The sequence below is a fragment of the Aristolochia californica genome, unplaced genomic scaffold (assembly GCF_029961685.1).
Source record: "Aristolochia californica isolate CCGP_79_NKW_82.1479 unplaced genomic scaffold, dmAriCali1.0.hap1 SCAF_5, whole genome shotgun sequence".
In the NCBI taxonomy this organism is placed as follows: domain Eukaryota; kingdom Viridiplantae; phylum Streptophyta; class Magnoliopsida; order Piperales; family Aristolochiaceae; genus Aristolochia; species Aristolochia californica.
In genome coordinates, this window is record NW_027182214.1 from 8,645,419 (window position 1) to 8,672,702 (window position 27,284).

At 38.3% G+C, this 27,284-nt stretch overlaps 1 protein-coding gene across 4 annotated transcripts; it reads right to left on the reverse strand.

The window, feature by feature from the left end:
- Positions 1 to 27,284, reverse strand: LOC137966081 (U-box domain-containing protein 62-like). 4 transcript variants are annotated; one of them, XM_068812555.1, is made up of 9 exons: positions 26,646 to 27,284; positions 25,980 to 26,277; positions 17,807 to 17,888; positions 13,037 to 13,091; positions 11,934 to 12,022; positions 11,356 to 11,451; positions 11,201 to 11,271; positions 384 to 525; positions 1 to 304 (listed from the first exon to the last, which is right to left on the reverse strand). In XM_068812555.1, the coding sequence occupies exons 1-8, from the start codon at positions 27,079 to 27,081 to the stop codon at positions 399 to 401; spliced, it is 1,254 nt and encodes a 417-aa protein (XP_068668656.1). In that variant the 5' UTR covers positions 27,082 to 27,284; the 3' UTR covers positions 1 to 304; positions 384 to 398. The 4 variants fall into 4 exon arrangements, with proteins under 4 accessions (XP_068668656.1, XP_068668654.1, XP_068668658.1 ...); XM_068812553.1 differs by having other exon boundaries at positions 4 to 525; XM_068812557.1 differs by lacking the exon at positions 1 to 304 and having other exon boundaries at positions 438 to 525; positions 11,406 to 11,451.

Genomic DNA, 27,284 nt, shown 5'->3' on the forward strand with positions numbered 1-27,284 from the left:
ATTACAAGTGGCATGCAAAAGAGCATCGGAAATGCTGCAGAATGGCCTTCATTGTTTCCCAAGATACCATGCTCTTCTCCTGGCATGGTTATCTTCCAACGTTATAATTCGGAAAGAAAAATATGTTCGGACTACTGTGTACACAAAGGTGCCGCTTGTGTTAGATAGGCTCTTTCAAATATTTTCCTACATAAAAATCTCTCTTGTAGCTTACCAAAAATTAACAATTACTAAAACCATACATAAGGCCTGTTTGTTACATCTTCCTCCTCCAAATGCTGATCGAGATTCCCTTTTAAGATCACTGCCAGGGAAAACATAAGAATAAGCAGACGATGTGCACAAGCTCTCGCACCCAGCATTTCAGTTCAGTATCATCGTACCAGATGAAACAACTTTCACAGCCAGTGTGGAGAGATAGCTTTACTGGGTATTACACTGGATGAATGGTTATCTGGAACCTTTGCTAGAGAGCGATATTGCAATTTAACACTCTCTGCATTATCCAATGTCTTCACCACATACCTGTCATATGATACAACAGAAATCAGTTACAGAGATGGTAAACTGACACTGCAGAAAAAACGGACTCTGAAAAATCAATATTTAGAGGCATAGTTCACTATTCTTACATTTGTGTCTTCTTGATTTATTTTCTTGTTGCATCCTATTAGAGCTCAAGTTTAACGAGTAATAGGAAATTCATTTTCCTAACCCCTTTTAACTTTGGGTGATAAGAGGATGAATTAAACTTTTCCCATTTTCCAAGAGTTACACAAATGCTAGAAAATTTTGGCTTTTGACAAATTTTCTGCTTGCACTTTCCCCTATGTTTTTCTATGGGAACAAACACACCGTGTTAATTCAAAACTGAAACAGTCAAATAATGTTGGACAGACGGAATTATGCCCACAATATTTGTTAGGTCTGAACCAGAATAAGCAGGCAACCGTCCCCTTGTCAAGAAACTTTTGCACATACCCAAGTTAGCTTGTCTACACATCCCTCTCCAAAAAATAGCACTTAAGAAACCCTCCACCCCCTATCAAATCTCATTCACATCCACACTTGTTTCTCTGCCTAAAATGGGTTACCATGCTGTTATAACTACTATAAGCAATGACTAAATCTTATTACAGCCAGCTGAAAAAAATTCAAAACCTAATCAAGGGCTCTAAAGTTCATAGATACATTTGAATATAATGTTCACGGGCAGTACGAAATATGGTGCAAGAGACGATAAAATCCACTTCATTAATTCAGCCAGCAAAAGTTGAATGTAGACAATGGCAGCATCCACCCCTATTGCTCAACTAAAAGTTTATCTTGGTTTTCTTAGCACACATACACCTTCCTCATAAACAAAGTTCTCGGTCTCAAAGGAACCTTGTTTCAACCACATGGCAAATGCACACAATGATCTACACTTCCACTCTTACGAGTTTGTGAACTTTCACAAAACAGGACCAAAAATTATAATAGCGATCTCAACCTAAACAAGAATTACTAGTGTTTATTCTGTTTATGAACTTTCAATCAAATGAATCCTGTTTCAACCACATAGCAAGTGTGCAAAATGATCTACAATTCCACCCTTGCGAGTTCGTGAACTTTCACAAAACAGGACCAATGATTATAGTAGTGATCTCAATCTAAACAAAAATTACTCTTGTTTATTCTGTTTATAAACTTTCAAAAGAGTCTTCTGCCACAATGCGGTCGCAACGAAGAACACAACCTTGTGGAGGACCAGAGCTGCAGCACATCCAGCTCTCCAAGTTCTCATCAAATGTGGCTTCAATTCTTGAGCTGCCGTTCTCTACTAAAGAAACTGAAGCTGTTGTTTGGGTATGCCTAATGACTGTGCCCCTGGATCTGATGGTTACAATGGAAAAATCTACAAGAGGAGTTGGTCGATCATAAAAGAAGATGTTCTATCTATGATCCATAACTGCCACCACAATGGCATAACATACCGGAGCATGGGAGCTTCCTTTATTGCCCTTGTCCCTAAAAAGAATGTTGTGGAGCACCCACGTGACTTGTTCCATCAGCCTTGTTTCCAGCCCTTAGAAAGTTATTGCCCATCTACTTGGTCATAGACTCAAAATATCTCTCCCAACGGTGATCCACCATAGCCAAAGTGCTTTTGTGAAAGGGTAAAGTGTTAGGAATTAGACACCCTAATTCAATACTATCAAGAGCAATAATAATCGCAGAAGAAAAAATAATCAAGCACGAACACACAATATTTACGTCCTGTCTTCCACCGCTGTAAATAATTCACAATGATGGAAAATAAGTTTACAAGAGAAATCACACACACTCCAACTCTCTGTGTTTTTCTCTAGCCTCTATCTCCTACAACTCATGATCATCAATCACCCTTATGATGGCGCCCCCAAATGCTAGGAGAAAACTAGGGCAACCGAAATGCAAGTGTAAAATTTCCAAACTATCCTTAATGAAACAACAATCAATATATCGTGGACCTTTCGGGGGCTCCAACCCCCACGACGACCTTACCGCGAAGGTTAATCCGCGTGCTGACTCTACATAAGGCGTTAATTAGACTCCACAACTTAACACAAAGCGTTCTGAATTCTTCATGGCTGCTCTTATGAGATTCTTGACTATTTTAAGAAATCTGGAAATCCTAGATTTGCCCTCAAACTTGACCTTGAGATTGAGTAAATGGGCTGCTATTTGATGACATACTTAGGTGCATGGCTTTCGGAAATCATTGGCGATTTTGGATCAAAAGTTGCATTTCATCAGCCTCTCCTCAATGGCAATGTTTGTGGATACTTCAACAGTACTCGGGCATCCAACAGGGACAACCTCTCTCCCCATTACTCTTCATCCTTATTGTCTAATACCTAACCTCCATGGTCTACTTGGCAAAAGTCATGGGATGGCTCAAACTTGTTGCCGCTCAGGTCATATCCCTCTCCTTCAGTTTGTTGATGATACTATATATCTTGGCGAAGACACCTTTGAGCAAATCAAGAAGATTAAGACTCTTCTTGGCCTATTTGAACTTACATCCAGTAGAAGATCAACTGGCATAAGACTACTTTAATGGGATATCATATTGGCAACGAGGACTTTGCTCTATGGCTACCTACCTGGGATACTTTTTTGTCTCTCCTCCCACCACCTACCTTAGGCTCCCTTTGTTCGATAGTTGGCCTCACAAGAATTTGTGGATCCTAATGATTGAAAAGTTTGAGAATCATCTTGCAACTTGGAGGGGACAACTTCTTTCTAAAGGGCTTGTGCTCCTAAACTCCTGCATTGCAGGACTATCGAACTACTTATCATTCATCCCTTGTCCGGCATCTATTTGTCACCCATTGAAGTCATAAGAAAGTGTTTCCTCTGGAGGGGTCTTGGTAGTGAGTTCAAGTATCACCTTGTGGTTGGAATGATGTTTGTAAACCAAAATTCCTTGGAGGGTTGGGTATCCCGCTTCACAAGAGATATGACTTGTGCAATTCTTCTCAAGTATCTCTAGAAATTTAACACATCCTGTTGAATTTAGGATCCCATGATAATACTACAAAGAATCAGCACAAGAGAGAGGAAACCGGAGGTAAGGTGAAAGGGAGAAGAGGAACGAGAGGAAGAAGAGATAAAGAAGGAAAGAGAGACGGAAATTTAGGGAGAGTTCGAGAGAGAGGGAAGGAGGATTAGGTTAAGTGACGTGCCTAATCCTCCCCCTCAATGTGTATTTATAATAATGAGAAAGTCAATAATTACATCAATACCCTTTCCCCTAAGAAGGGATGACAAAAAGAAAGATAATTTACATCATGGCACTATACTTCGAGTTTTTCTTCCAATGATCCCCCTCAAGCTGGGGGAGAGAAAACATCGTATATACCCAACTTGCTGCATATAGTGGTCTGAATCTTGGATGTGACTGGTTTTGTAAGTTTGTCTGTCACCTCCTTGAGATGAAACATATCTGAGAGATCAAATACAGGTTTGAAATTTTTCCTGTATAAAATGGCAATCTATCTCAATATATTTTGTTCTTTCGTGGAAGACCGGATTTGAAGCGATACAAATAACTGCCTGGTTGTCACAATATAGTTCCATAGGGGCTTCTTTGTGGAACCCTAATTCAGTAAGGAGGGATTTGATCAATAGAAGCTCACTTACTGCATGGGTCATAGCTCTATATTCTACTTCTACACTGGATCTCGCAACAACATTCTGCTTTTTACTTCTCCATGTAACCAAGTTTCCTCCAACTGAAGTACAATACCCAGTAGTGGACTTCTTGTCATCAGGTGATCCAATCCAATCTACATCTGCAAATCCTTCAATGTTGAAGTGACCATGATTTTTATATAGAAGTCCTTTCCCTGGACCTCCTTTTAAATATCGGAGGATCCTCTCCAAAGCTTGCCAATGAATAACTTGTGGTTTATACATATACAGACTAATCACACTTACTGCATATGATATATCTAGTCTAGTCACTGTGAGGTAATTAGTTTTCCCACAAGTCTCTAATATTTACCTATATTAACATTTTCACCAGAGTTATAACTTTGTATTAGCATCCATAGGAATATCTGTTGGTCGACACCCCATCATCCATATGTCCTCAAAGTAGATCAAGAACATACTTCCTCTGAGATAAGACGATCCCATGCTTTGACTGAAAGACCTCGATAACCAAGAAATATTTCAGAAGTCCAAATCTTTCGTTTTGAATTCCTTGCATTTCTTCTCTTTGACTTCTTTTATATGGTCTGCATCACTGCCAATCAAGACCATATCATCCACATAAACGGCCAGTAATAGCCGTCCCTTTAAGGTATTCTTGACTAAGACGGAATGATCTATTGAGCATCCGTTGAATCCAAACCACAACATTGTTTGGCCAAATTTGTCAAACCAAGCCGAGGAGACTGTTTTAAGCCATATAAGGATTTCCTCAATCTGCATACCAACTCCCCCTCAACCACAAAGCCAGGTGGTTCATGAATATAGATTTCTTCCTTAATATCACCATTTAAAAAGACATACTTCGCATCTAATTGATTTACTGGCCAAGAGGAATTTGCAGCAAGTGATAATAAGATTCTTACCAAATTTAACTTGGTTACCAGGGAGAAAGTTTTCTCATAATCAACTCCATAGCACTGAGTATACCCCTTTGCAACTAGATAGGCCTTGAGGCGAGCCACATAACCATCTGGATTGTTCTTAATAGTAAAAATCTGTTTATAGCCTACAGGTTTCTTTCCGAGAGGAAGTGGAACCAAGGCCCAAGTTTGATTCTCATATAAGATATTCATTTCGTCTTTCATCGCCGGCTTCCATCCTGGATGTCTCAGAGCCTCCTGATACGACTGTGGGACAAATATAGAAGAGATAGATGCAAGAAATTGATAGTAAAAAGAAGACAAACAATGATGAGAAACAAAATTTGATATAGGATGAGAAGTAAAGGGCCTAGTACAAGTCATAGGCTCCTTTCAAAGAGCTATGGCCAAGTATCAAATGGTGGACCAAATATCAGACAAGAAAATGGACTTACCTCGGAACGACCTATAAACTCCACAAGTGTGGTATCGGCCGATGCTTCAAGGGGCTGAATAAAGAGATCTGCATCAAGGAGCACAACAGGCTTTGAAGCCGTCAGAACAAATAAAAGACTCGAAGGAACATCCTTTGAGGAATAAAAAGATGTATCTTCAAAAAATGTTATATCCCTGGAGACAATCAACTTCTAAAAAGAAGGATTATAGCAAACATATCTTTTTTGGGTATGAGAATAACCCAAAAAAATACACTTAATAGCCTTCAAGTTCAGCTTACTTTTCTATGGGGATGTAACATGAACGAAACATACGCAACCCTTTACCTTCAAAGGAAGTCATCTGAAAATAATAAGGAATATGGAGACATATGAACAAGGACTGAAGATGGTAGCCCATTACTAAGGAAACGGGTTGTAAGAATCAAATTAGGCCAATAAAAGTAATGGTACATTCATGGAGTAGAGAAGGCCACAAGCTACCTCAAGGAGATGTCGATTTTTTCTTTCAGCTACACCATATTGTTGAGGGGTGTAAGCACATGAAATTTGATGGATAATGCCATTATCCTTACAGAAGGATTGAAACTCTCCTCATAGGTGTCCTCTGGCATTATCGGAACAGAGTACTTTTATCTTTTTACTGAAATGAGTGCAGATTATGGCATGAAATGATTTAAAAATAGAAAGGATTTCAAACCTATCGTTGAATAAAAACAGCCACGTAACTCGAGTAAAATCATCAACAAATGTCACGAAATACTTAACTTGAAAGATAGTCAAGACTCAATGGTCCCCACACATCCGAATGAATCAATGAAAATAGAACAACACCTTTAAGTTCAGCTCGAGGAGAATATGCAGTCCTCTAGTGTTTGCTCAGCTAACATACTTCACAATTCAGACCAGACAAAAATTTAAGAAAAGGAAACAAGTGAAAAAGTGATGCTAACAGATGCCCAAATCTGTTGTGCCATAATTTTGCCTCTATTTAAGAAGTGGAAACTGCTATCACTGGAGGCAAGTCCAAGTAATAGAGGCCCCCTTGTTCATGGCCTCCACTAATCACCCATTTTGTTGTTAGATCCTAGAAAACACAAGAAGAATATGAGAAGGTGATAGAACAATTAAACTTTTTTGTTAACTGACTGGCAAACAGCAAATTTAACAGGAATTGAGAAACAAATATGACATCAGTAAGCAGAATTGTGGGAGTAGCAAAGGAGGATCTCTTCCCAAGAACTTTGGTTTAAGATCCATTTGCTATAGTAACAAACTTGTCTAGTAAGCATGGGGACATGGAATGTAAAAGACTTTTATTACCTGTAAGATGCTCGGAGGCCCCTGAGTCAATGATCCAAGATGAAGAGGAAAAAGTGGCAGAGATCATACTTGATGCTATGGTGGTAGCTGCAGTAGTAGAAGATGTAGAAGTAGATACCATCAAGGACTTCACTCTCTGTAATAATTCAAAATCATCATCTGATGCAGTCTTTTTGCCTTTCTGTAACTCAATTTTTTCTTCATTTTTTTTCATTGTTATTAACCGAGACTTGATTGGCAGTAACCCAGTTTGGCATGCCATGAAGGTTCCTACAAGTGTCCACTAGATGATTCAATCCACCACAGAGTACACATCCGGTTATCAGTTCTCGAAGGATCAAAACCAATTCTACCACCTCTTCCTCTGCCTCCTCTATAATTTCTATTGCAGCTTCTGTTGGTAGTATTTGAATCCCTGTTACCTGAGTTCATAATAGATGATACCTCGGTCTAAGAGGTGGAAGAGGGGTCTATGTCATCAAAGGATGAAAGTCATGAGGAGCTGAGAAGTTGAGATTTGGCCACCTCTAAATATTGCTTGATATTGGCCAAACAAATAGCCACTGCTAAGGCCTCCTGCTTCTTTTCTTGAACCGAGATGCAGGTTCTCCCCTTGTTTTTTATTAAACATATTCTGAAACACATCACATAATTTATGTAACTTCTCGGTACTAGAATACAACTTGGCACAAGTGTCCCATATCTGCTTCGCAGTCTCAAGGTGGACAACATTACTTGCCACCTGCTCCTCCCTGCTATTTATCAACCAACTAATGACCAGAGTGTCATTCTTGAGCCACTTAAGATAGGAGATATCTTCTTCATCAACAAATGAAGCTAGTTTGAGGTCTCAAGTGATAAGAAACCTTTTAACCGATTGAGACCATCTCAAATATTTAGACAACCCTCTCATGGGTATAGTGGTAATCTTAAGAAGATCACTTTTACTTGCCATGTAATCTTCAGCCATCAGTTACAAGTAAATAACTCACTTATATGCAATATATCAACCAAACCAACCCAAGTTACAAACAAGCCGAAGCAACAAAATATTATCCAACCAAGAGAGGATAGACCAACCCGAGCTTAACAAGCATTCATCATCAACCATGTATCAAACAAAAATCACACGTGTTGGCCTATATTATGTAAGGTAGATCTCATACCTTTCTCAAATACGAACCAGTCTTAAAGACATTAAATCTCAAAGTGTCTTTAAAAATAGAACCTTAAACTGAGGAAGGAATAAATATGAGAATGGAACCAGAGTGCAGTAAATATTCTGGCTTGGTCATGCTTTTAAGCAAGTAGATAATCATCCCACGTATTAATCATACCAACTAGAAAAGATTTCTAACCATCCTCAATCAGGAAACAATCTTTGAACAAATCAAATCTCTTTCAAGAAGGAAACTTTCCTTCTAAGTACGATGCGCCAACTTGTATATCAACTCACCACTTTGACTTTCCTTTCCTTTTGAATAATTTTAGGTAAGAAAGTCCAGGAAATAACCCAACATAGAAGGTTGGATTTGTTGCTAGATCCAACACCTTCCAATAAAAAATTCACTGCTCTCGGCTGTCTCTTTAAAAAAAAATTCCAAGCCCCTTAGAAGGCAAAAGGAGCATCAGGTTACTGCTTTCAATGTCTCAAACAAACTAATAGAGCAACAAGCTTTAGATCATGATAATAACGGGTACTTCAGCAAAAATGATAGAGCTTGATCCAGATGTAATTTTCAAGCACAAAAAATCAACTGTATATGCAAGGGAACGACAGCTTAATCGATCTTGCATGAGATGAGGCAAACCAAATATGAAAGAGCCACTCCAAAGCATAAGAGATGTAATATTTATACTTCTATCCAGATTGGATGAAAATTTTCATCCATTAATCATCTTTCAGAGATCAAAACATCAGCAACTATCTTATTAAAAAGAAGAGTAAAGGAAAAAAGAACTTATCTTGGCGCAGCTTGAGCCTTTGCTTCACCAACAAAAAGATTCCACGTGAAGCTTGATAAACAAAGTCTCTTAGTCACCATTTTAACGTTGGGATCCTAAATCCACTACTCTGATACCATGTTGAATTTAAGATCCAATGATAATACAGTAAATAATCAGCACAAGAGAAAGAGGAAACCAAAGGAAAGGTGAAAGGGAGAAGAGGAATGAGAGGAAGAAAAGAGAAAGAAGGGAAGAGAGAGATGGAAGTTTAGAGAGAGGTAGAGAGGGGAGGGAAGGAGGATTATGTTAAGCGACATGCCTAATCCTCCCCCTCAATGTGTATTTATAATAATAAGAAAGTTAATAATTACATCAATACCCTTTGCCCTAAGGAGGACAAAAACAAAGATAATTTTACATCATGCCACCATACTTCGAGTTTTTCTTCTAACACATCCCCAAAGACAATTTACAGACCTATGGTTGCTACAAAGCTAAGCTGAGAGGACACTTGGTGGACTACTGGAGGTTGCGCCAAAAGTTTATCTGCACTTTGGCAATCCCTCTTCTTCTTCCAACAATTTGAAACGGTGGTTCCATATTATATTGGTGATGGAACAAAAAAAATTCTGGAGTGATTGGTGGAGAGGACCTAGGACTCTAAAAGATTCCTATAGCTCCTTGATCAACATCACCACCCACCACATGAACACAATTGCTGAAGCCTGGGGTCCACTTGCTAGCTGGAACTTCCACTTTCAGCATGGTTTGGATGAAGGATAAACCCAAGATATCTGTAGCTTTATTGATGACCTTGGATCAGTTAGAATCCGAAGTTACGCCAAGAATAAAATGATCTGGATGCATACCGACGTGGCAAATTTTTGGTCTCCTCAGCATATGGGCACATAAAAGGGTGGATGCTGGCCTTGAAGCCTACGGGGCTGTTATTGTTTAGTGCCTATCTGCTCCTCTTAAAATCATATTCTTTCTTTGGAGCACCTGCCTGAACAAGTTCTTAACAATGAACTTCAAAGATGTGGCTCCAACCACTCTTTGCCCTCTATCCAACGCTGAGGAGGAAAATGTCACTTATCTTCTCCTTCAAAGCCTTTTGGCATGGAGGGTTTGGTCACATTTTCTTAGTCAAATTGGCCTCCATTTGCCTTCCTAGAGACCTCATTAGCACTAGTCAGATGGTGCTTCGAACTAATATTCCAAAGTTGAACAAAATCCTCCTCTCTTCCTGCTTCACACGTATCCCTTGGAGTCTGTGGAAGGAAAGGACGAACCGACAGTTTAACTGCAAATTTGGTAGGTTGGAGGAAGTTTCTAACAACATTAATGGCCAAGTCTCTTCTTGGCTTCACACTAGAAAGGAGTTTGATTGCTTAAAAGATGTTCCACTTTGCACCAACTGGCGTGCCGTGGCTAAAATGTGTCCCCCCCCCCCCCCCCCCCCCCCCCCCGGAACCTGCTGTGGAAGATCAAAAACCACCTCATCCCATCATCCTCAAACTCAATTTTGATGGAAGTGCCCCGAAAACCCTAGCAAAGCTGGCTTTGGCAGAGTCATAGGGGATTCTGATGGCAACCCGCTCATTACCTACACTTCTTCAAGGAGTCTTTATCTTTCATGACCATCTTAGTGGTCTACTTATTGAAGGTAAATCAAAAGTGGTGATCTGTTAGTGCTTTCTGAACCCCCTGGAACCTGCTTTGGAAGATCGAAAGCCACCTCATCCCATCATTCTCAAACTCAACTTTGATGGAAGTGCCCCGAAAACCCTAGCAAAGCTGGCTTTGGCAGAGTCAGAGGGGATTCTGATGGCAACCCCGCTCATTACCTACACTTCTTCAGGGACTCATTATCTTTCATGACCATCTTAGTGGTCTACTTATTGAAGTCGAATCAAAAGTGGTGATCTGTTGGTGCTTTCTGAACCCTGATGGCATCACTAGGCAGTTTTTCATTAAATCATTGATATTGTTTCAATGTTTTTGTGAGGCTGGTCTCATGTCCCTAAATCAATGAATTCCTTTGTTGACTCTTGCTAAGCAAAGAGCCTCCCTCCAATCACTTGTTGTAAAAAGGGTGCTCCTTTGCTTCTTTGTCGTAATAAAATTCCATCCTTTTCAAATAAAATAAAAAAAAAGAACACAACCTTATAGTGCTATAACAATTACGTTATTTAGACATGGCTTTCAGAATACAATTTATTTTTGGAATATATATAAATTGGAATACTGGAATACATAAGCTCACTGAATTTCATTCACGGCCCTAAATAGAACAAGTGCATTTTAGTAATGATTTCAGTAATGGCAAATAGCCAAGAAATCTAGGAGAAATATGATATGATATGCAGTTACCATCCATTTAAGCACTGGGTTGTTACAACGGCCTCACGTCCGACAAAGCGCTGTGGAGTCCTCTTGTTTCCCTGAGTTAAATTTACTCAATAGTTCAAAGGTTTGAAGATAACATGGAGAGAAGATGAAAAGAAATTACTAATCTTGTTTAATACCTTGATAATTACCCTGTCAGTTACAACAAATGGAAACTGAACACCTTTACCTCTTGAAGGATCCAGCAGAAATGGATCACCATAGCTACAATTTTCCTACACAACAATGACGCAGATCACTATTTAGAGAATGGAAGACAAACTTCTACTAGCTTTTTACTACAAGGCATGAATTAGAAAGTGGAATAATATGAAATTCAGATCAAGTTTCCTCTTCTTCACATTGCTAGCCAAATCCTACCTCCAACATTGTAGATTTACAGGATTCTTGAGAGAAGAAGAGAGATTACAGTTGTGAAGCAAAAGAGAGAAGATATGGGAAATATGTGACTGCCACAGAACAGAACAGTCACTAGCTAGGGGTCTCCTCGACCGCTTTCTCACCTTTATATTGCTCTAAAGTGTCCCTCTCCACAATTACAGAAAAACAGTATTAGAACTGACAAAACTAGAATATATTAAAGACAAAATCATACAATTCACAACCTAAGAGACAGGATTTTTAACTACAACCGCCCTAGACTAAAATGACCAAAATGCGCTTTCAGGCTACATTTCTAAAATATCATAATACAGACCTGTTCGTATCTGTCTCTTCTTCTTTTACATGCTCTTGAAGTTTGTAATTCTTCTTCCCTGCAAAATGCATGTACTGCAGAACGCAGAGCTACACAAGAGTACATAATTAGTGAGATCAACAGTCTACAAAAAGAAAAAGAAGAGAATGCCCCACGACAATAATAGTTAACGCATCAAGTGAAGATGACATAGATCAAAAGCACAACAAGAGCTGGATGCATGAACTAAAAACCACAAGGTCATTGTCCAGCAACCTTACTTAGTACATTCAAACAACTGTGTCACATTAAGCTATATAAAATCCAAGGATTTATGTGATGGCTCTATGGAAGATGAAGACCAGAAGCAATTATAGATTTATGTAACTAAAAGCCAGTCCTAGAGCCTCCTACAAGTTTCAGAAGTTGACTTTAAAAAAGCAGCATTTGTGTGAACCTAGCCTCAACCAAGTTTTAAAGATCAAAAAGAAGACAACACAAGAAATATTACTTGGATAGGATATTTGAAAATACCTTAACTTACAAAACTGAGGCTGCTGAAATGGAATTAGTTCAACCATTATTGAGTGCAGCTGTGGAAGGAATTTGACATAAATTTGTTGGTGGAACAAAACCCAAATCAGTTGTAGGTTAGGAAGATCCTGGGCTTAGAAAGTGGGAGGTCATCTAACATGTTTTTTAGTTATAGGTCTTCTCACATTGTTTTAAGTTATAGGTTTCCTAACATTAACTACTCATTTTGGCATAAACAGGCCCAACTTAGAAGAATGGAAGTGTGGTAGGTTTTCACGGTATGTATGTCTGCATCTAAAGTGCCTCAGATTGGGAAAATAGTTTTGAATTAACGCCGATTTTCTTAAGAACATTATTTGAAAATTGATATGCCTTCTTCATAAAAAAAAAAAATTGATACGCCTTCAGAATGTTAAAGGAGCAATAATATTTACCATGATCAGAACTTTAAATTAAGTGACATATCAAGTAGCAATGAAGTTGTTTAGGATCAGCACAATGAGCTGAACAATCAACATATGCACTTAAAAAAGCAAAAGATGATTGACCCAGCAGCAAAAAACATAAAAGAGCAGAAGTATGTAATGTACCAAGATTTGGTGCCACTGAGTCCTCTGAAATGGCATGACCACAAGTGCATGACTTCTGTACATATATTCACAAAAGACGATGGGATTAGAACAATCACACGAGAGTAAACAAAGACATCCATGCAGATAAACCCAACAGCAAGCACCGGAAGTACCAGATAAAACAAGATTAATTAATAATATGCTATAATTTATGATTCCTCATCAGAAGCACCAGCTAATACAAGATCAATTAATAATATGATATCATTTATGATTTCCTTACGATGCGAATCTCCTGACTGTAATCTTCGGAGTTTGCATAGCCTATTGTTTATGATTGTCTTCATAACTAGTTTTCAGTTGCAGGCATAGCGATCCTTGTCCATCTCGAAATTTTCAATTCTGAAATTGGGCAAACCACGCTACTCTGAACCTCAATGAGACCCCACCCACCAGGGCCTAGTTCAATTTAGCTTATTTAATGGAATCTAATAACTAATAAGTAAAATTTTAATACGTCGGGGATCCATCAGCTTCTTCAGTTTTTTTTACATTTTAAAAAAAAAAAATCTGCCTAAACTCAACCATCAAAATATATTACAATGGCTAAAAGTGTTGTCCTTTGTAAGGTCTGTCCCTTCCTACTGATGCACTCCTTTCTACACTCTCAATAATGTGACTTACTATCATTTAAACAATGCTTCAAGCAAGTACTATGGTGATGGATGAAAAAGACCACCAGTATATATTTGAACATAAGATCCATGTCCCAAGCTAGTTGTCTCAAAGTGAAAATTGTTGTGTGTGAGAGAATATTCTCACATTGGTTCAATTTATAAAGATCCAGTACTTATAACTTGGGAAGGTGCCCCTATAATTTCAGCTATCATTTAGGAAGGAACCAGCTAAACCTTAACAAAGTATCAGACCTAACCCAAGCTCATGTTTATGCTCTGCGTAGCCTGTGTTTGTTCTCCATGACCCTTGTGTGTATGTCCTCCATGTCTTGAGCCACATTGTTAATTTAAAGCATGGAGATGAGAGAGAGAGAGGGTGTTATGGTTAAAAAAGTCCACCAGTCCATTTGTGTAAATGTGTTCCACGTCTCAGCTAACTGTGTGAGAATGAGAGTTGTTTGAGTGGAAAAAAAGTCCCACATTTGCTAGAGCTTGAAAACATCCTACGCTTATTAGTTGACAGAGTTGTTTAACTCCTGTATGGAACTTGCAAAAGCTAGAAGTTCAACATGCACATGCAGAGAAGGATATATGCAATAGATGAAAACTTTTCTCATTTTAGCCACTTTTATGTCTCAAGGCTCAAAGTTTTGACAATAAGCTCCAACTAGAGAATGGTCTTTATCGTAGGCCTTCACAAACTTTTATATAATATGAGCAGACTGTGCCAGTGCACCATGAGCACCATACATGACCCAAAAGACATGGGACCATCAGCATTTAAAACTAGCAAGTTCAAGCAATGAGACCTACCTTAGCACAGATGTGCTATTTCAAGACTGTCTTACCAATCTGCTAGGTGTCATACATTTAATCCATTTGCAGCTCAGATTTTATCTACTAAATGATGTGCAGAACCTAACTCAAACTCAACTTTGATGGGTCAATAATAGCCCAGCTAGCAGTGGCATTGTACTACATGATGATTTGGTAAAGATCATCCTTGTTAATTCTGCTCCATTTGGGGTCACCACTGACTCAATGAAGTGAGCCTTGTTCCCTTCTTCAAGGTTTGAGACTCAATCATGATGAATTCAACTTGTGCCTCACTGTTTAGGGTGACTCCACTATTGTTATTAGATGGGTCTCTTGCAACTCAGCCCTCATGGCACCTTCACAAACACTTCAAATGGATTATGGACATCAGCTTGCCTTTCGACATCAATTGGACATGTGTCCAGCACGAGGCCGATCACCTTGACAACCCACTTGCCAGACCCAGGGTTCCAATCACAACTTGCGGTTGCGGATGCCATTATGATGCATATGGATTAAAGCAATCTTCCTACTACCCAATTTTTGCATAGTAGTCATTTTCTTGTTTTCATTTTATTTTTATTTTCTTATATTTCCCTTTCTCGGCTTTCTTGTTTTTTCTCCCATTACTGCAAAAACCTACTCACTTTTCTCAGAAGAAAAAAACAACGATTCACAAAGTCACAAGTTCAAGCTTTTGTCTCTAGGGTCATCATCCGTAACTTCTCTCCAACTTTGGAGCTGCAACCTGAACACAAGCAAATCTCATTAATAGCTGATCCCATAGCCCCTCTATGGATGGTCTACCTTTTACAAACCTTTTAGACATTAGGATTGTAAAAGAACAACGTATTACCACAAGTTTGTGCTCCAATTAATCACATTACTGATAAAGGAACTTCCTCAACCATTTTTAATGGCTCACTTAACCATCTTTTCACCAAGCAGAAGACCTAATTGGTCATATCTGCTCCTTTCACAAACACAACCTTATCAAGGCTAAAACCTGCAAAAAGAATTCTTTTTTAGAGAATAGTAAAACCTGCAAATTTGGAAAATCAGACAACCCATTTCAGTGGCACTAATAGAACTTTGACCATCATGATCATCTTATTCTCACACTTTCCAGCTTCTAATTATTAAAAAAAACTCAGGCAGAAATATCCCTTTTTTTATCTCTTTATTTTTTATTTTTGAAAGTGTATGAAATATCTCCTCTATGTGGCAAGATATCCATTCCAAACATGTCCATACTAACAAGACTGGTTAAGAGAAGGAGACTTATCCTCCACAAGAGAAGCTTCACCGCTTCTGACCGCACCTGTCCTCACTGTGGTGTGTGTGAGGAGTCAGTTCAGCATGTTCTTCGTCACTGTAGGTTCTCTTGGCAAGTTTGGATGGTAATTTTTCAGAAGATTGGCATTCAAGTGGGGCTTCACCAGGACCTCTTTGACACTTGTCAGATGGTGATGGGGACTCGCCTGCCTAGATTGGGCAAGTAACTCCTCTCGGAATGCCTTGCTCACATCCCGTGGTGCCTATGGCTAGAGCGCAATAACCGGAGATTCAACTCCAAATCCAGTACCCCAAATAGCACGACTTTTTATGTTATGGGCTTGATCTCTAGCTGGTTGCATATCAGAAAGGAATTTGCCACTCTGTCGGGTATTTCCCTTCGTGGAAATTGGACTCTGGTAGTTCATATGGCGGGTTAGCACAAGATGCCGGTCATGGCTGTTTGGGATCCTCCCCCTAGTGACTGCATCAAGCTCAACTTCGATGGCAGCGCATTGGGCTATCTCGGTCTAGCGGGTGCGGGTAGTGTCTTCAGAGACAGTTGTGGGGAACTTATTCTCTCTTGTGCAGGGCCGGTTGGCATTGCCAACTCCAACACTACTGAAGTGAGTGCCCTCCTTTATGGTCTTCAAATTTTCAAGGACCATCTTCACGGAAAACTGATTATTGAGAGAGATTCCAAAGTAGTCATTAGTTGGTGCTCCAGATCAAACCTCTCCCCCCCCCTGTAATTTTGCTCTTATGAGCTTTTGATTTAATAAAATTCAGCATCATTTAAAAAAAAAACAAAAAAGACAAGGAGACTTATGAAGCCTAGTCATAACCATGAGATTCACCAAAGTAATCTTTCTTTTCCTCAATTCTTAAGTGATACCAGATGCAGAGAAGTTATTCTACAATAAGCCACGCAATGAAGGAAGCAACAACCAAGCCCTCACTGTTGACAATTGTTAAGGAATAGTCCAACATGGATTAGTGAGGTATGAATGCATTTGAATATGTCTCATTCCCCCTCTTGGATTATTGATTCAGGAGCCTCTACACACATGTCAGGTATGCCCTCCCTATTTCAGTTCACATTTTTTTTGTTAAGGAATAATCCCACGTGGATTAGTTAGTACAAAGATCTTGAGTTTATTAGTTGGAAAAGAGGTTTCCTAAGTTAACTAGTTATTTTGGGACAGGCCTTGGACCCAACTTCACATGGTATCAGAGCAGGTACTCATATGTGGGCCTACACCTAAACTATCCACTTGTAGAGCCATAAAAGAGGACCTACACCTAAGTTATCCACTTGTAGAGCCACAAAAGAGGACCTATACCTAAACTATCCAACTTGTAAAGCTACAAAAGAGGGCCTGCATCTAAAATTATCCACATGTAGAGCCACAAAAAGAGAGCCTACACCTAAATTATCCACTTGTAGACCCACAAAAGAAGGCTTACACGTGAGGGGGAGTGTTAAGGAATAGTCCCACATGGATTAAAGAGTACAAAGATCTTGAGTTTATTAGTTGGAAAAGCCGTTTCCTAAGTTGGCTAGTCATTTTGGGATGAGCCTTGGACCCAACTTAACAACAATATTGTTCCCATCCTTGTATTTTGTCATTTGAAGGCCCATAATACATGTTTTCTTTTACCAATAATTGTTTTCATTTGCTACTCAATATACCCTGAATGCACAAGATTGGGCCACTGTAGAGAAGATGAGTTTTAACCTGCTCTATCTTCTTTAAATATTTTTCAGTCAAGCTAGATCTTGGAACTCAAACTTCAAACAAGCTCAAACAAACTCAAATGCTACGCCAGCTTCCATATGCACAAGTTGATCCTCAGAAGAGGGCAGTTTGATCATAGGCAACCACAATTAATCAGCAAGTAAAAAAGAAGTATTTTCAGAAATATGTTAAGTGAAACCAAATCTGTTCCCAATTCAGATTCTTCATGCAATTCTTGAAATAGTCATATGAAAAACCAAAAGATCACCCTAGAACCTCACCAATCTCAGGACATGTTGTAGACCACCACTTCCAAAAGAATGACCACAAGGTAATATTATTGCATCATCCATGAGAGCCCCTCTACATAAAAAGGAAAAAAAGGACAGAAAGGTCAAGCTCCGAGGTTGGCAATTAAACTAACAAGAAGCAATGCTAAATTTCAAGCAAACCCGCTATGTAATTCAGGTAAAAAAATCATTAGCTATAAACCAGACTACTGTCAATCATGTACCACGAGTAAGCCATCACAGAAGAAATTCCTCATTCTCTTAATGATGTAAAATAATATTGAAACACTAACTCAGTTGTTGACAAGGTATGAAACATCACTGATACTAATAACATACTAGAGTTGCAAAGAGTGTCCTTTCAATCTCTCGTAGTAAGGGACCTCCTCCTTAATGGTTTATTTCGGCCTTTTTGCTCTGAAATGAAATATCACGTTTTTCAAAATATATACATATACATATAAGTGTGTGTGTGTGTGTGTATATATGTATTTGTATATATATATCTGTATATATATATATATATATCTGTATATATATATATATATATATTTATGTGTGTGTGTATATATATGTATGTATATATACACAAGCGCGCACACACACTAGAGTTGCAAGACACTAATGATCATGAAAGCCTCTACTAGCAAGTAACTTAATCAAGATAATTAGCGCAGTATTCCATATTGCTACTGGAATGAATTGAATAGAACGACATCTACTATGTAAAGAATAAACAGTCTCCAAATGTGAAGATCCTTTCAACCTTAATCAGGTATGGTATTGTTCCGTATTCTCTTTTTTATTGTCACCTTTCTTCATATAATCTAACTCAAAGCACTTGAATGTTCTAAAAACCCAATATAATGACAATGTTGAACTGTGAAATATTACTAATTCATTACATAGTTACTTTAGAAATTTTAGATCAGGAGACCAGATAAAATAATTAGCCTTTTGCAATTAATCCAGTGAATTAGGCACGTATATGAACTTCTCACCATTTCTACTAGCTTCTGCTTCTATTCTTCTTAAAACCATTCTTTTTGGTGGAAAGTGCAGCCATAAGGGTAGTTTACTCTTTACATATTTTATGAGTTTAGATTCTCCTTTATGATGATAGAGTATAGAATATAATTTTTTATTACTTTTTTCATTGTTTTTCTGGTGTTTTCTGTCCCCTTTATGATGTGTAAGGAGAAGCATTTTGGTCATTAGTGTAATTTTGCCTTGAGAGAATAATAAGAATTAGGGCCTACTTCTGACTCCTAACAACACAGAGAAACAGCAGGTGTTTCCCTCTTCTTATCTGGACATAAGTGGAGATTGACGAACCCCTGTAACTAATGTCCCCTCCAATGGCTGAAGAACCAACTTTTGCCCTCATAATAATGTTGATACTGCGATAAAATCTAGGTGAACAGAAATGAACAAGAATGAAGAGAGAAAGTCAAAGTGAAGAGAAAGAATAACGAGAGAGGAAAAGAAAAGAAAGAAGAAGAGAGAAATAAGGATATCGAGTGTTACCTCGTCACAAATTCATTAATTTATAGATTGGATTACATTGAACTTCACACTAATTCGCTTCTACTATAACACAAGATTCTAATTACATCAAAGCTCTATCTATCCTAATATAACTAGACTTCTTTATATACTCAAACACACCCAAAATGTTTGCAATAAAAGAAGTTCAGATGTTCACTTACAATTTTATGCAAGCAGGAAGTGTCTCCACAGAAAACAAAATGCCAAGGTGGCTAGAGGAGGCCACCACCACTAATTGTAGTGCACAAAAGATATATGATTATAACAACTTTTTGAAAAGAGGCTTTTTGTATTTTTTGGTGGGAGGTGGAGGCAGGGGGGAGGCATCCTAGACGGATCTGTAGGTTTGATTTATCAATCATTGTATTTAAATAGTGCATATAAGAGAGAACAATCTCCCCTGTGGTTCAGTTGTAAACTACACATGAATTCTCCGAAAGTCAAGTCAAGCAATAAGAGCCTTAGTTCAGCAACAGCTTTCAGCAGACATGGAGGTCGACAGAAGCACCTTCTCTCTGCAAACACTGAGGTAGGTGGACACACCAGTGTCAGAAACTGAGGTTGTCAGAAGGAACTTCTCTCTGCAAATTTTCATTGGCATTGATTGATGTGAAGTTTGAACCAAATGTAGATTACATATGCAAGAGAATATTGAATATATCAATCTGTCCAAATGTCAGATCTTGGAAATTGTGAAATCAAAATGCAAGCATGAGGAATTATTAAGGTCGTATGGTGCATTTACATTGTTTGGAATTCTCTCAAGGGTAACAACCCCATGAAAGACCATCTGAAGCAAAAAAAAAAAAAGCTTTTATGATTTTGAAGCAGCACGATGGTTTAGATTCAAGTAATAACAAAGTTGACTGCTTCCTCTAGAGTGAGGATAACCTAGATTTCAGCAACAACTAAAAACACCACAATCTGAATTCAAGTTTGACGGGTAAAACTTAAAAGACAAAAAGTAAGGTTTCTTCAGCTATTAAGAAATATATCAAACAGAGAAAAAAAATACAAAGGATAAATTCATCCAAAAGATAAGAAAACATAAGTTTATTCAAAAGCAACAAGAGTTACTTTTGTGTTACATACAAAGGTCTCTTTTAGGCGTATATATCAATAAAATAAGAAACTCTTGTGCTGTCCATTTTCGGAAATAGGCTCTAATTAGGACTTACTAAATCTAGTACTGCTTGATTGAAAAGAAACCCAAAAAAAAAAAAGCAACTTCTAATCTTCAGAGTTGCTAATTTTAGACTTCCCTAATTTAGAAAAAAACAAACTAAAAATAGGAAACTACTAGATGAAAAGACTCTAGATGGAGCTTTTAACCAAAATAGCAAGTTTCTATTCAAGTAATGATTCCCATAAAATCAGCAAGTTGCTATCCAATAAATCTCCTAATATCAGCAAGCTCAAAATACAAAAATGAAATTTAGAGAGACATTCTATTCTTGGAACTCAAATCCAAAATGGCAACTCAGGCCTTTCTTAATTGAATTTTTTTTTTTTTTCCTTCTTCTTCCATAAACATGAAAGACTTTGGGGTGATCTCTTGTCCTAAGTTATTCTTCAACTAGATCTTCCACATTGTGGTATACTGTATCAATCTCCCCTTCCTAAAACTCATCTTCAAGTTCTCACCCACATGTTCCTTTGGTAACATGTGATAATGTGGTTTGTTTGGCAAAGTAGAATTTAGTATAACTCAATTGCAGATTGAACATCTAGCATAGGGGTTAAACCAGGTGGTAGATCTGAGAAAAACACATTTTGGAACTCATCAAGAACTCCTTGGACATGTTCGGAAATAGCTGAAATCTCCTTTGTTGTAAAGTGATGCTTAGTAGGGCTGAGAGAAAAAACTTCTTTTTTGGTCGTCAAGTTTTGCTCAAAATCTGCCAAAGAAGTAAATGCCACGGATTTGGACTTGGTCTGAAGTCTAGCTTTTTTGTTGGCTAAAGAGTAAGCTTTGCACCATCAACAAGAAAAGTCTATGTTCTTCACCCCATCATGTATAGCTTTTCAATCAAATTTCCAAAGTCTTCCAAGTAGGAGGTAACATGCATCTAATGAGACAACTTCACACCAAATAGTGTCGATGTACTTGTTTTCAATTGTAAAAGTAATTAAGCATCTTTGAGACACTTGCACTTCATTAGTATTATTAAGTCGTGCTAGTTTGTAAGGATGTGGGTGAACTTTGGTCGGAGACTGCATCTTGTGAGATTACATTCTCACAACTACCTAAATCAATTATACCTTTTGCAGTATGGCCTCCAAGTGAACATGTAATTGTGAAGGTACTATGCCTCAATAGACCCTCTTCTTGTGTAGGAGTGTAAAAGACTCTTCTATTCACCAAACTAGGAGTATAATCCCAAGCATCAACTATTTTAGCTTCTTCTTATAGATTTTCATCATATTTTTCTTCTTCCTCCCTATCATCAACATTAAACAATGTTACCTTTTCTGAGCTTTCATCTTCACGAACTAATAATTGTTTTCCCTTTTAAGAACATTTTTTTAAATGATGCTGAATTTTATTAAGAGAGCTCAAACGAGCAAATTACAAGAGAGGAAGCCTTCCCAAACAATGAGAGATCGCTGAGGTTCCGAAATTTGCCAATTTATCAGCCAAAGAATTGGTTGATCTAGGAACGAGGTTCCAATTACAATGAATGGATGACACAATGTCAGTAATACAATCAGTGATTGGCCAGTGGCACCAAGGGGGGAGCTATCTTTTGAACACCAGTTGATGATAGTCTTTGAGTCTCCTTCAATAAGCAGCTTGCCATGAAGCTGCTCTTTAAAGATTTGGAGGTCGAATAGAAGAGCACTCACTTCAGCCGTATTTGAATCAGCAATACCCACCAGCCCAGCATAGGATAGGATAGGGTCTCCATTGTTGTCTCTGAAAACACCACCAGCTCCAGCCGGCCCAGGACAGCCTAAAGCAGTGCCATCAAAATTGAGTTTGATGCAGTCGTAAGGGGGAAGATCCCAGGTGGCCATAACCGGATTCTTGTAGGGGCCAGCCATATACGCAATCAAACCGCAATTTTCCCAAACGGAAATGCCCGATAGAGAGGCAAACTCCTTCCTAGTATGTAACCAACTCGAGATAAGGCCCACTGCCTGAGAAGTTGTATTATCTGGGGTACTAACCTTGTAGTTGAATCTGCGGTTATTTCGCTCAAGCCATAGGCACCATGGGACATGCAAAAGGCATGCCAGAGAATTATCTTGCCCAACCTAGGAAGGCGGATCCCCATAACCATCTCATAGGTGCCGAAAAGGTCCTGATGTAGCCCCATTTGGAGTCCAATCTTCTGAAATATCTTCATCCAGACTTGCCAAGAAAAATTACAATGTAAGAGAACATGCTGGACTGTCTCGTCGCACACACCACAAAGGGGACAAGTACGATCGGGGATTGTGTAACTTCTTTTACATTGAGACACCACATTTGTCACATAAGTGGCAGGTAGTATTTGAGTTAAGTTGGGTAGGTTTTAAGGTAGAATTTTGGATGGTTGGTCCATTGTAAAATGAGAGATTATTTGTTGGCTTTTGTGGTTTGGATGATGTTAGAAATCAGGGGTATTTCAGTAACTTCATGTGTGGTAAGTTCATAATATTGGAGTTAGAAGGACTTAGATTAGAAGTATGAAGTTAGTATTGGTCATTGTGTAATTTATGATGTTTTTAAAGTACATTTATTCACACGTATGTACAAGACCTCGTATGGGGACTTTTTAGTCTTTCTTAAGCAACTTAAGTGGTTTAATAAAAGGGAGATGAGGGGTCAACTTTTCCCCGATCATGCAAGTTCTCAACGAGCCTTATTTCTCTCCTCCTTCTTCCCTTCTTTCCTCTTTAATCTCTCTTCTCCTCTTATTTTATAGATGAGATAGTGGGTACATTAAAAGTTCAAGTATAATTTTTGGGTGATCGAAGATTTGTGTTGGCTATACCACTTCTCAAGAAATTTGGCCTTTTGAATAACATCAAAAACATGCATAATAGTCTGGACACGCAATTCTTTGCATATGTGAGGTTTTAGGTCATCAATATATCTTGACACTAAGTTTTCTTGACTTCTTCAAACTCTAAGTCTAGCAATTAACTTATGAAATCCTTCAATATATTCAAAAATAGAACGATTACCTTGAGTGAGCTTGTCAAACCTCTCGACAAAGGCTTGTCTATAAGTAAAAGGCATAACCATCCATTCATAAGTTGTTTCACATGTACCCATTTCAAAGCTTCTTCTAGGAAAGTTTCTTTTCGGTGCATGGTAAGGGTATGCCGTCAAGCAATAGCTCGTCCCCTTAATCGACTTGCAATCATGAGAATTTTGACTTCAGACAGAAATTGCTTGATTTTGAACACATCGTCAATGACAAAGTATGACAAAAGTCAAATTTAGATAGTCATAGGCTTCTTGTCCACCATGAATCAGAGATCTCCACTTTAAAACTAAATCCCATTTGGTATTTGGAGTATCTTGGGACTCCACTTGAGCAAAACAATTGTCATGGTATTGCTCAGAAAACAACTTACTTGGCCGTGAGCCTTCATTTCTAATGAGTGGCTTGGATCAAGTGCCTAAGGGGTTACTAACTCAACAGAATTTCTCCAACTTGAGAACTTCCAGCTCCATAAAGTTTTGAAAATTGTTGTGAAATTAAACCAAACTTGCAGACCATCTCTGCTAGTAACTTCTCTTGGACTTTTAGGAACTCCTCACGGGTAATTATGCTTTGACTTGCCTCCATATTTTCACTACAAGAATAAAGTCAGCAATTTCCTTGACTTATACGAAAGATTCCTTGAATCTGACCCAAAACACAAAGCACAGCACTGACACCAATTGACGCAACCTAGTGGTTTTGATCCAAGGAATAACAAAGTTGAATGTTTCCTCTAGAGTGGGTAATCCAAATTTCAGTAACAACTAAAAAACCTACAATCTGAATTCAAGTTTGATGGGTAAAACTTAAAGGAAAAATAGTCAGAATTCTACAGCTATTAAGAAAATTACCAACCAGATAAGAAAAACAAAGGATAAATATATCCAAAAGAGAACAAAAACCAAAACTTATTCAATAGAAAAAGATTTATTTTTGTATTACATATGAAGGTCTTTTATAGACATAAAAATTAATAAAAAGGAAACACCAACCTGTTCAATGTTAGGAAATAGACTCTATTTAGGACTTACTAAATTTAGTTCTACTTGCAAGAAAATAAGCTAAAAAATAGGGAAAAAAACTTCTAATATATAGAATTGCTAACTTTAGACTTCTCAAATTTAGAAACAAAAACCCAAACTAAAAATAGGAAACTAATAATTGAAAAGACTTTCTAATTGGAGCTTTTAACCAAAATACTAAGTTGTTGTGTGAGTGATGCTTCTCATAAAATCAGCAAGTTGCTTGTCCAATAAATCTTCTAATTCAACAAATTAGAAATAGGAAAATACAGAGAGACTTTCTATTCTCGAAACTTGAGCCAAAATGGAAAATTTCAGACCTCTTTGAAGAGAATTTTTTCCTTCATTTTCCAAAAACATGACTTTAGGGTATTTTTTGTTCTTAGATTCCTCAACTAGATCTTCCACATTGTCGTATACTGCATCAGCTTCATTCACTGGCAGATAAATTATTTTTTTACCAAAAAATGAAAAACACACAAATGAAGCAGGGTAAACCATGGAACACCCCCTGAGAAAACAAAGACCTATGCTTCATTAGAAGACAAAAATTTCTATAGAAAAAAATAAAAAGAAAACTCAGATAAATTATGCAAATCATACAGTGGAGAAGTTGTAAAAGATGGTGTTTGTAAAATCTTTGGAGAACCAATGAAGGTTCAATCGATCAATTATGGTACATTCCATATGCAGCCTGATCCTTCATAATCAGGCAAAAGTAATGAAGCTGCAGGAGAGGTAGACCCTTGATCAGAGTATTCAGCTCCGAGAAACAAAACCAGTAAGGGTATTGAATTTCTCAACATATTTATCCTTAAAATTCAGCAGATACATCTCTAATGAGAGCCCTGGCCTTGTGTTGCAATGGAGTTGCATCAGACAAGTGTAAGCTGATATACAACCCAAACCTTTGGCATCAAGTGTTCTTGTTGTTACTCTGAAAAATATTAGAACTTAAAAGAAGACCATGGGGAGAACTCTGTTAATATGTCACATGTGCAGGTTCACGTAATTGGGTAGAACAACAATGCATTGGTCAGATATCTCTGCTTAATAACAAAACCGATTTAGGGACCGATTTATAAATCATATTCGTTGCAGTTCATCTCCAGCGCCATAAATCCTGAATTAGAACTTGACACGACAATTGATCTCATGCCATTGAGAGCACATCCTTGAACAGGACTGGGCTTCTTTTTTTTATGATACCAGTTAAGGTTTCAGAAATATCACTTGTGAACAGATAAAACAAAAGAAAAGGAACTCAACATGTAGCATTTTCTAATGTATTCCCAAGACAACATCATGCTTTCATGGCCAATTGCACATGCTGTTTACAATTTTAGAATAGAGAGCAAATAAAAAATTGATAAATCAACTTTCTGGAAGACTTACGTGAGTGGATCTGAGAGGATACCCCTCAGAGATTCTCCTGATTCATATGAAATAGAGGCATCTTTCCTCCCACTAAATCCACAGCCATTATCAGCTCCTATCTCTTTCTGAGCAACACTTGTCCCATCAGGCCCCTGTAATATCTGCTGGTAATAAATATCAGGATCTCCAATTGCAATTGCATTGTCATAGTGACCCATACGTCTTATTCGGTGCTGTGGCTCACTTAGATTCCCTCTAATGCCATTACCAGAATGAACGATGCCACTATCCTTCACCAAAACGCCTCTACATGACCCTGGAACCATAGATATAATTAAACACGTCAAGCAGAGGAAAAACAAAAAGAGGAAATGTGTAAGCATCACAACTTCATGTATTTTCGCATCACAATGAGCTGCAAGCGAGCAATGCCACAGAAAAAGCTAAAGCTCCGTATAGCTACACAACTGGGTAATCCTATCTACGGTTCATAAAGAAGAATTCCCATTTCCAATTTTATAAAGGTTAGGATCACATATCCACCATCTATTATCTATCCATTGATCCCACTGTATAGCCCATAGCTCAAAAAGAGTATCTCAGGCACCTGACTGCACCTTGTTCGCTGCATAAAAGAAGCACAAACATGGACAAAATAAAACTGTTTCAAAAGTGTTCACGTACCGAACGAATGTTGTTTCTGTAAGATCATATTCTCGTTGCGAATTTTCTCCGAGCTACTCTGTACACTGCTGCTACTATTATTAGTGGTATTCTTATTTCTTTCTACAGTAACAAGACCTTCGACTTCACCGTCGCCCTCAGCATCGCCATCGTCCTCATCTTCATCATCGTCGTCGTCATCATCATCTTCCCCGGTTGGCGTCCCGGTGCTGCCATCAGCGTTCCAGTCTTGCCGCTCCGGCGGGTCGTCTCTTGGCCCCCTAGAATCGTAAATATTTCTCCGAAAATCCTCGCGAAAGAACTCCCGATCCACGGAAAACAGTTTGCGATCCGGGGCGCGAGAAAACTGCAAATTGCTGTCCTCAAAGACCATTTGCGAATTTAACCCATTATCTAGTCTCTGCGGGGGAACCAAATCAATGTCTTGCGAACCCATGAAAGAGAAGCAAGCTACTAATTGGAGTGAGGAATTTTCATGGACACTGGAGAAAGAGAGCTCGACACACAGCTCGGAGGCTTGGAGACTAGGAATTTCGATGAGAAATCGCGCGTTTGAGCGAGGATACCGAAGACAAGGAGGATCAATCGTACTCAACTCGGTTAAAAAAATTTGCCATTTTTAGTTTGTGACGGTGTTTT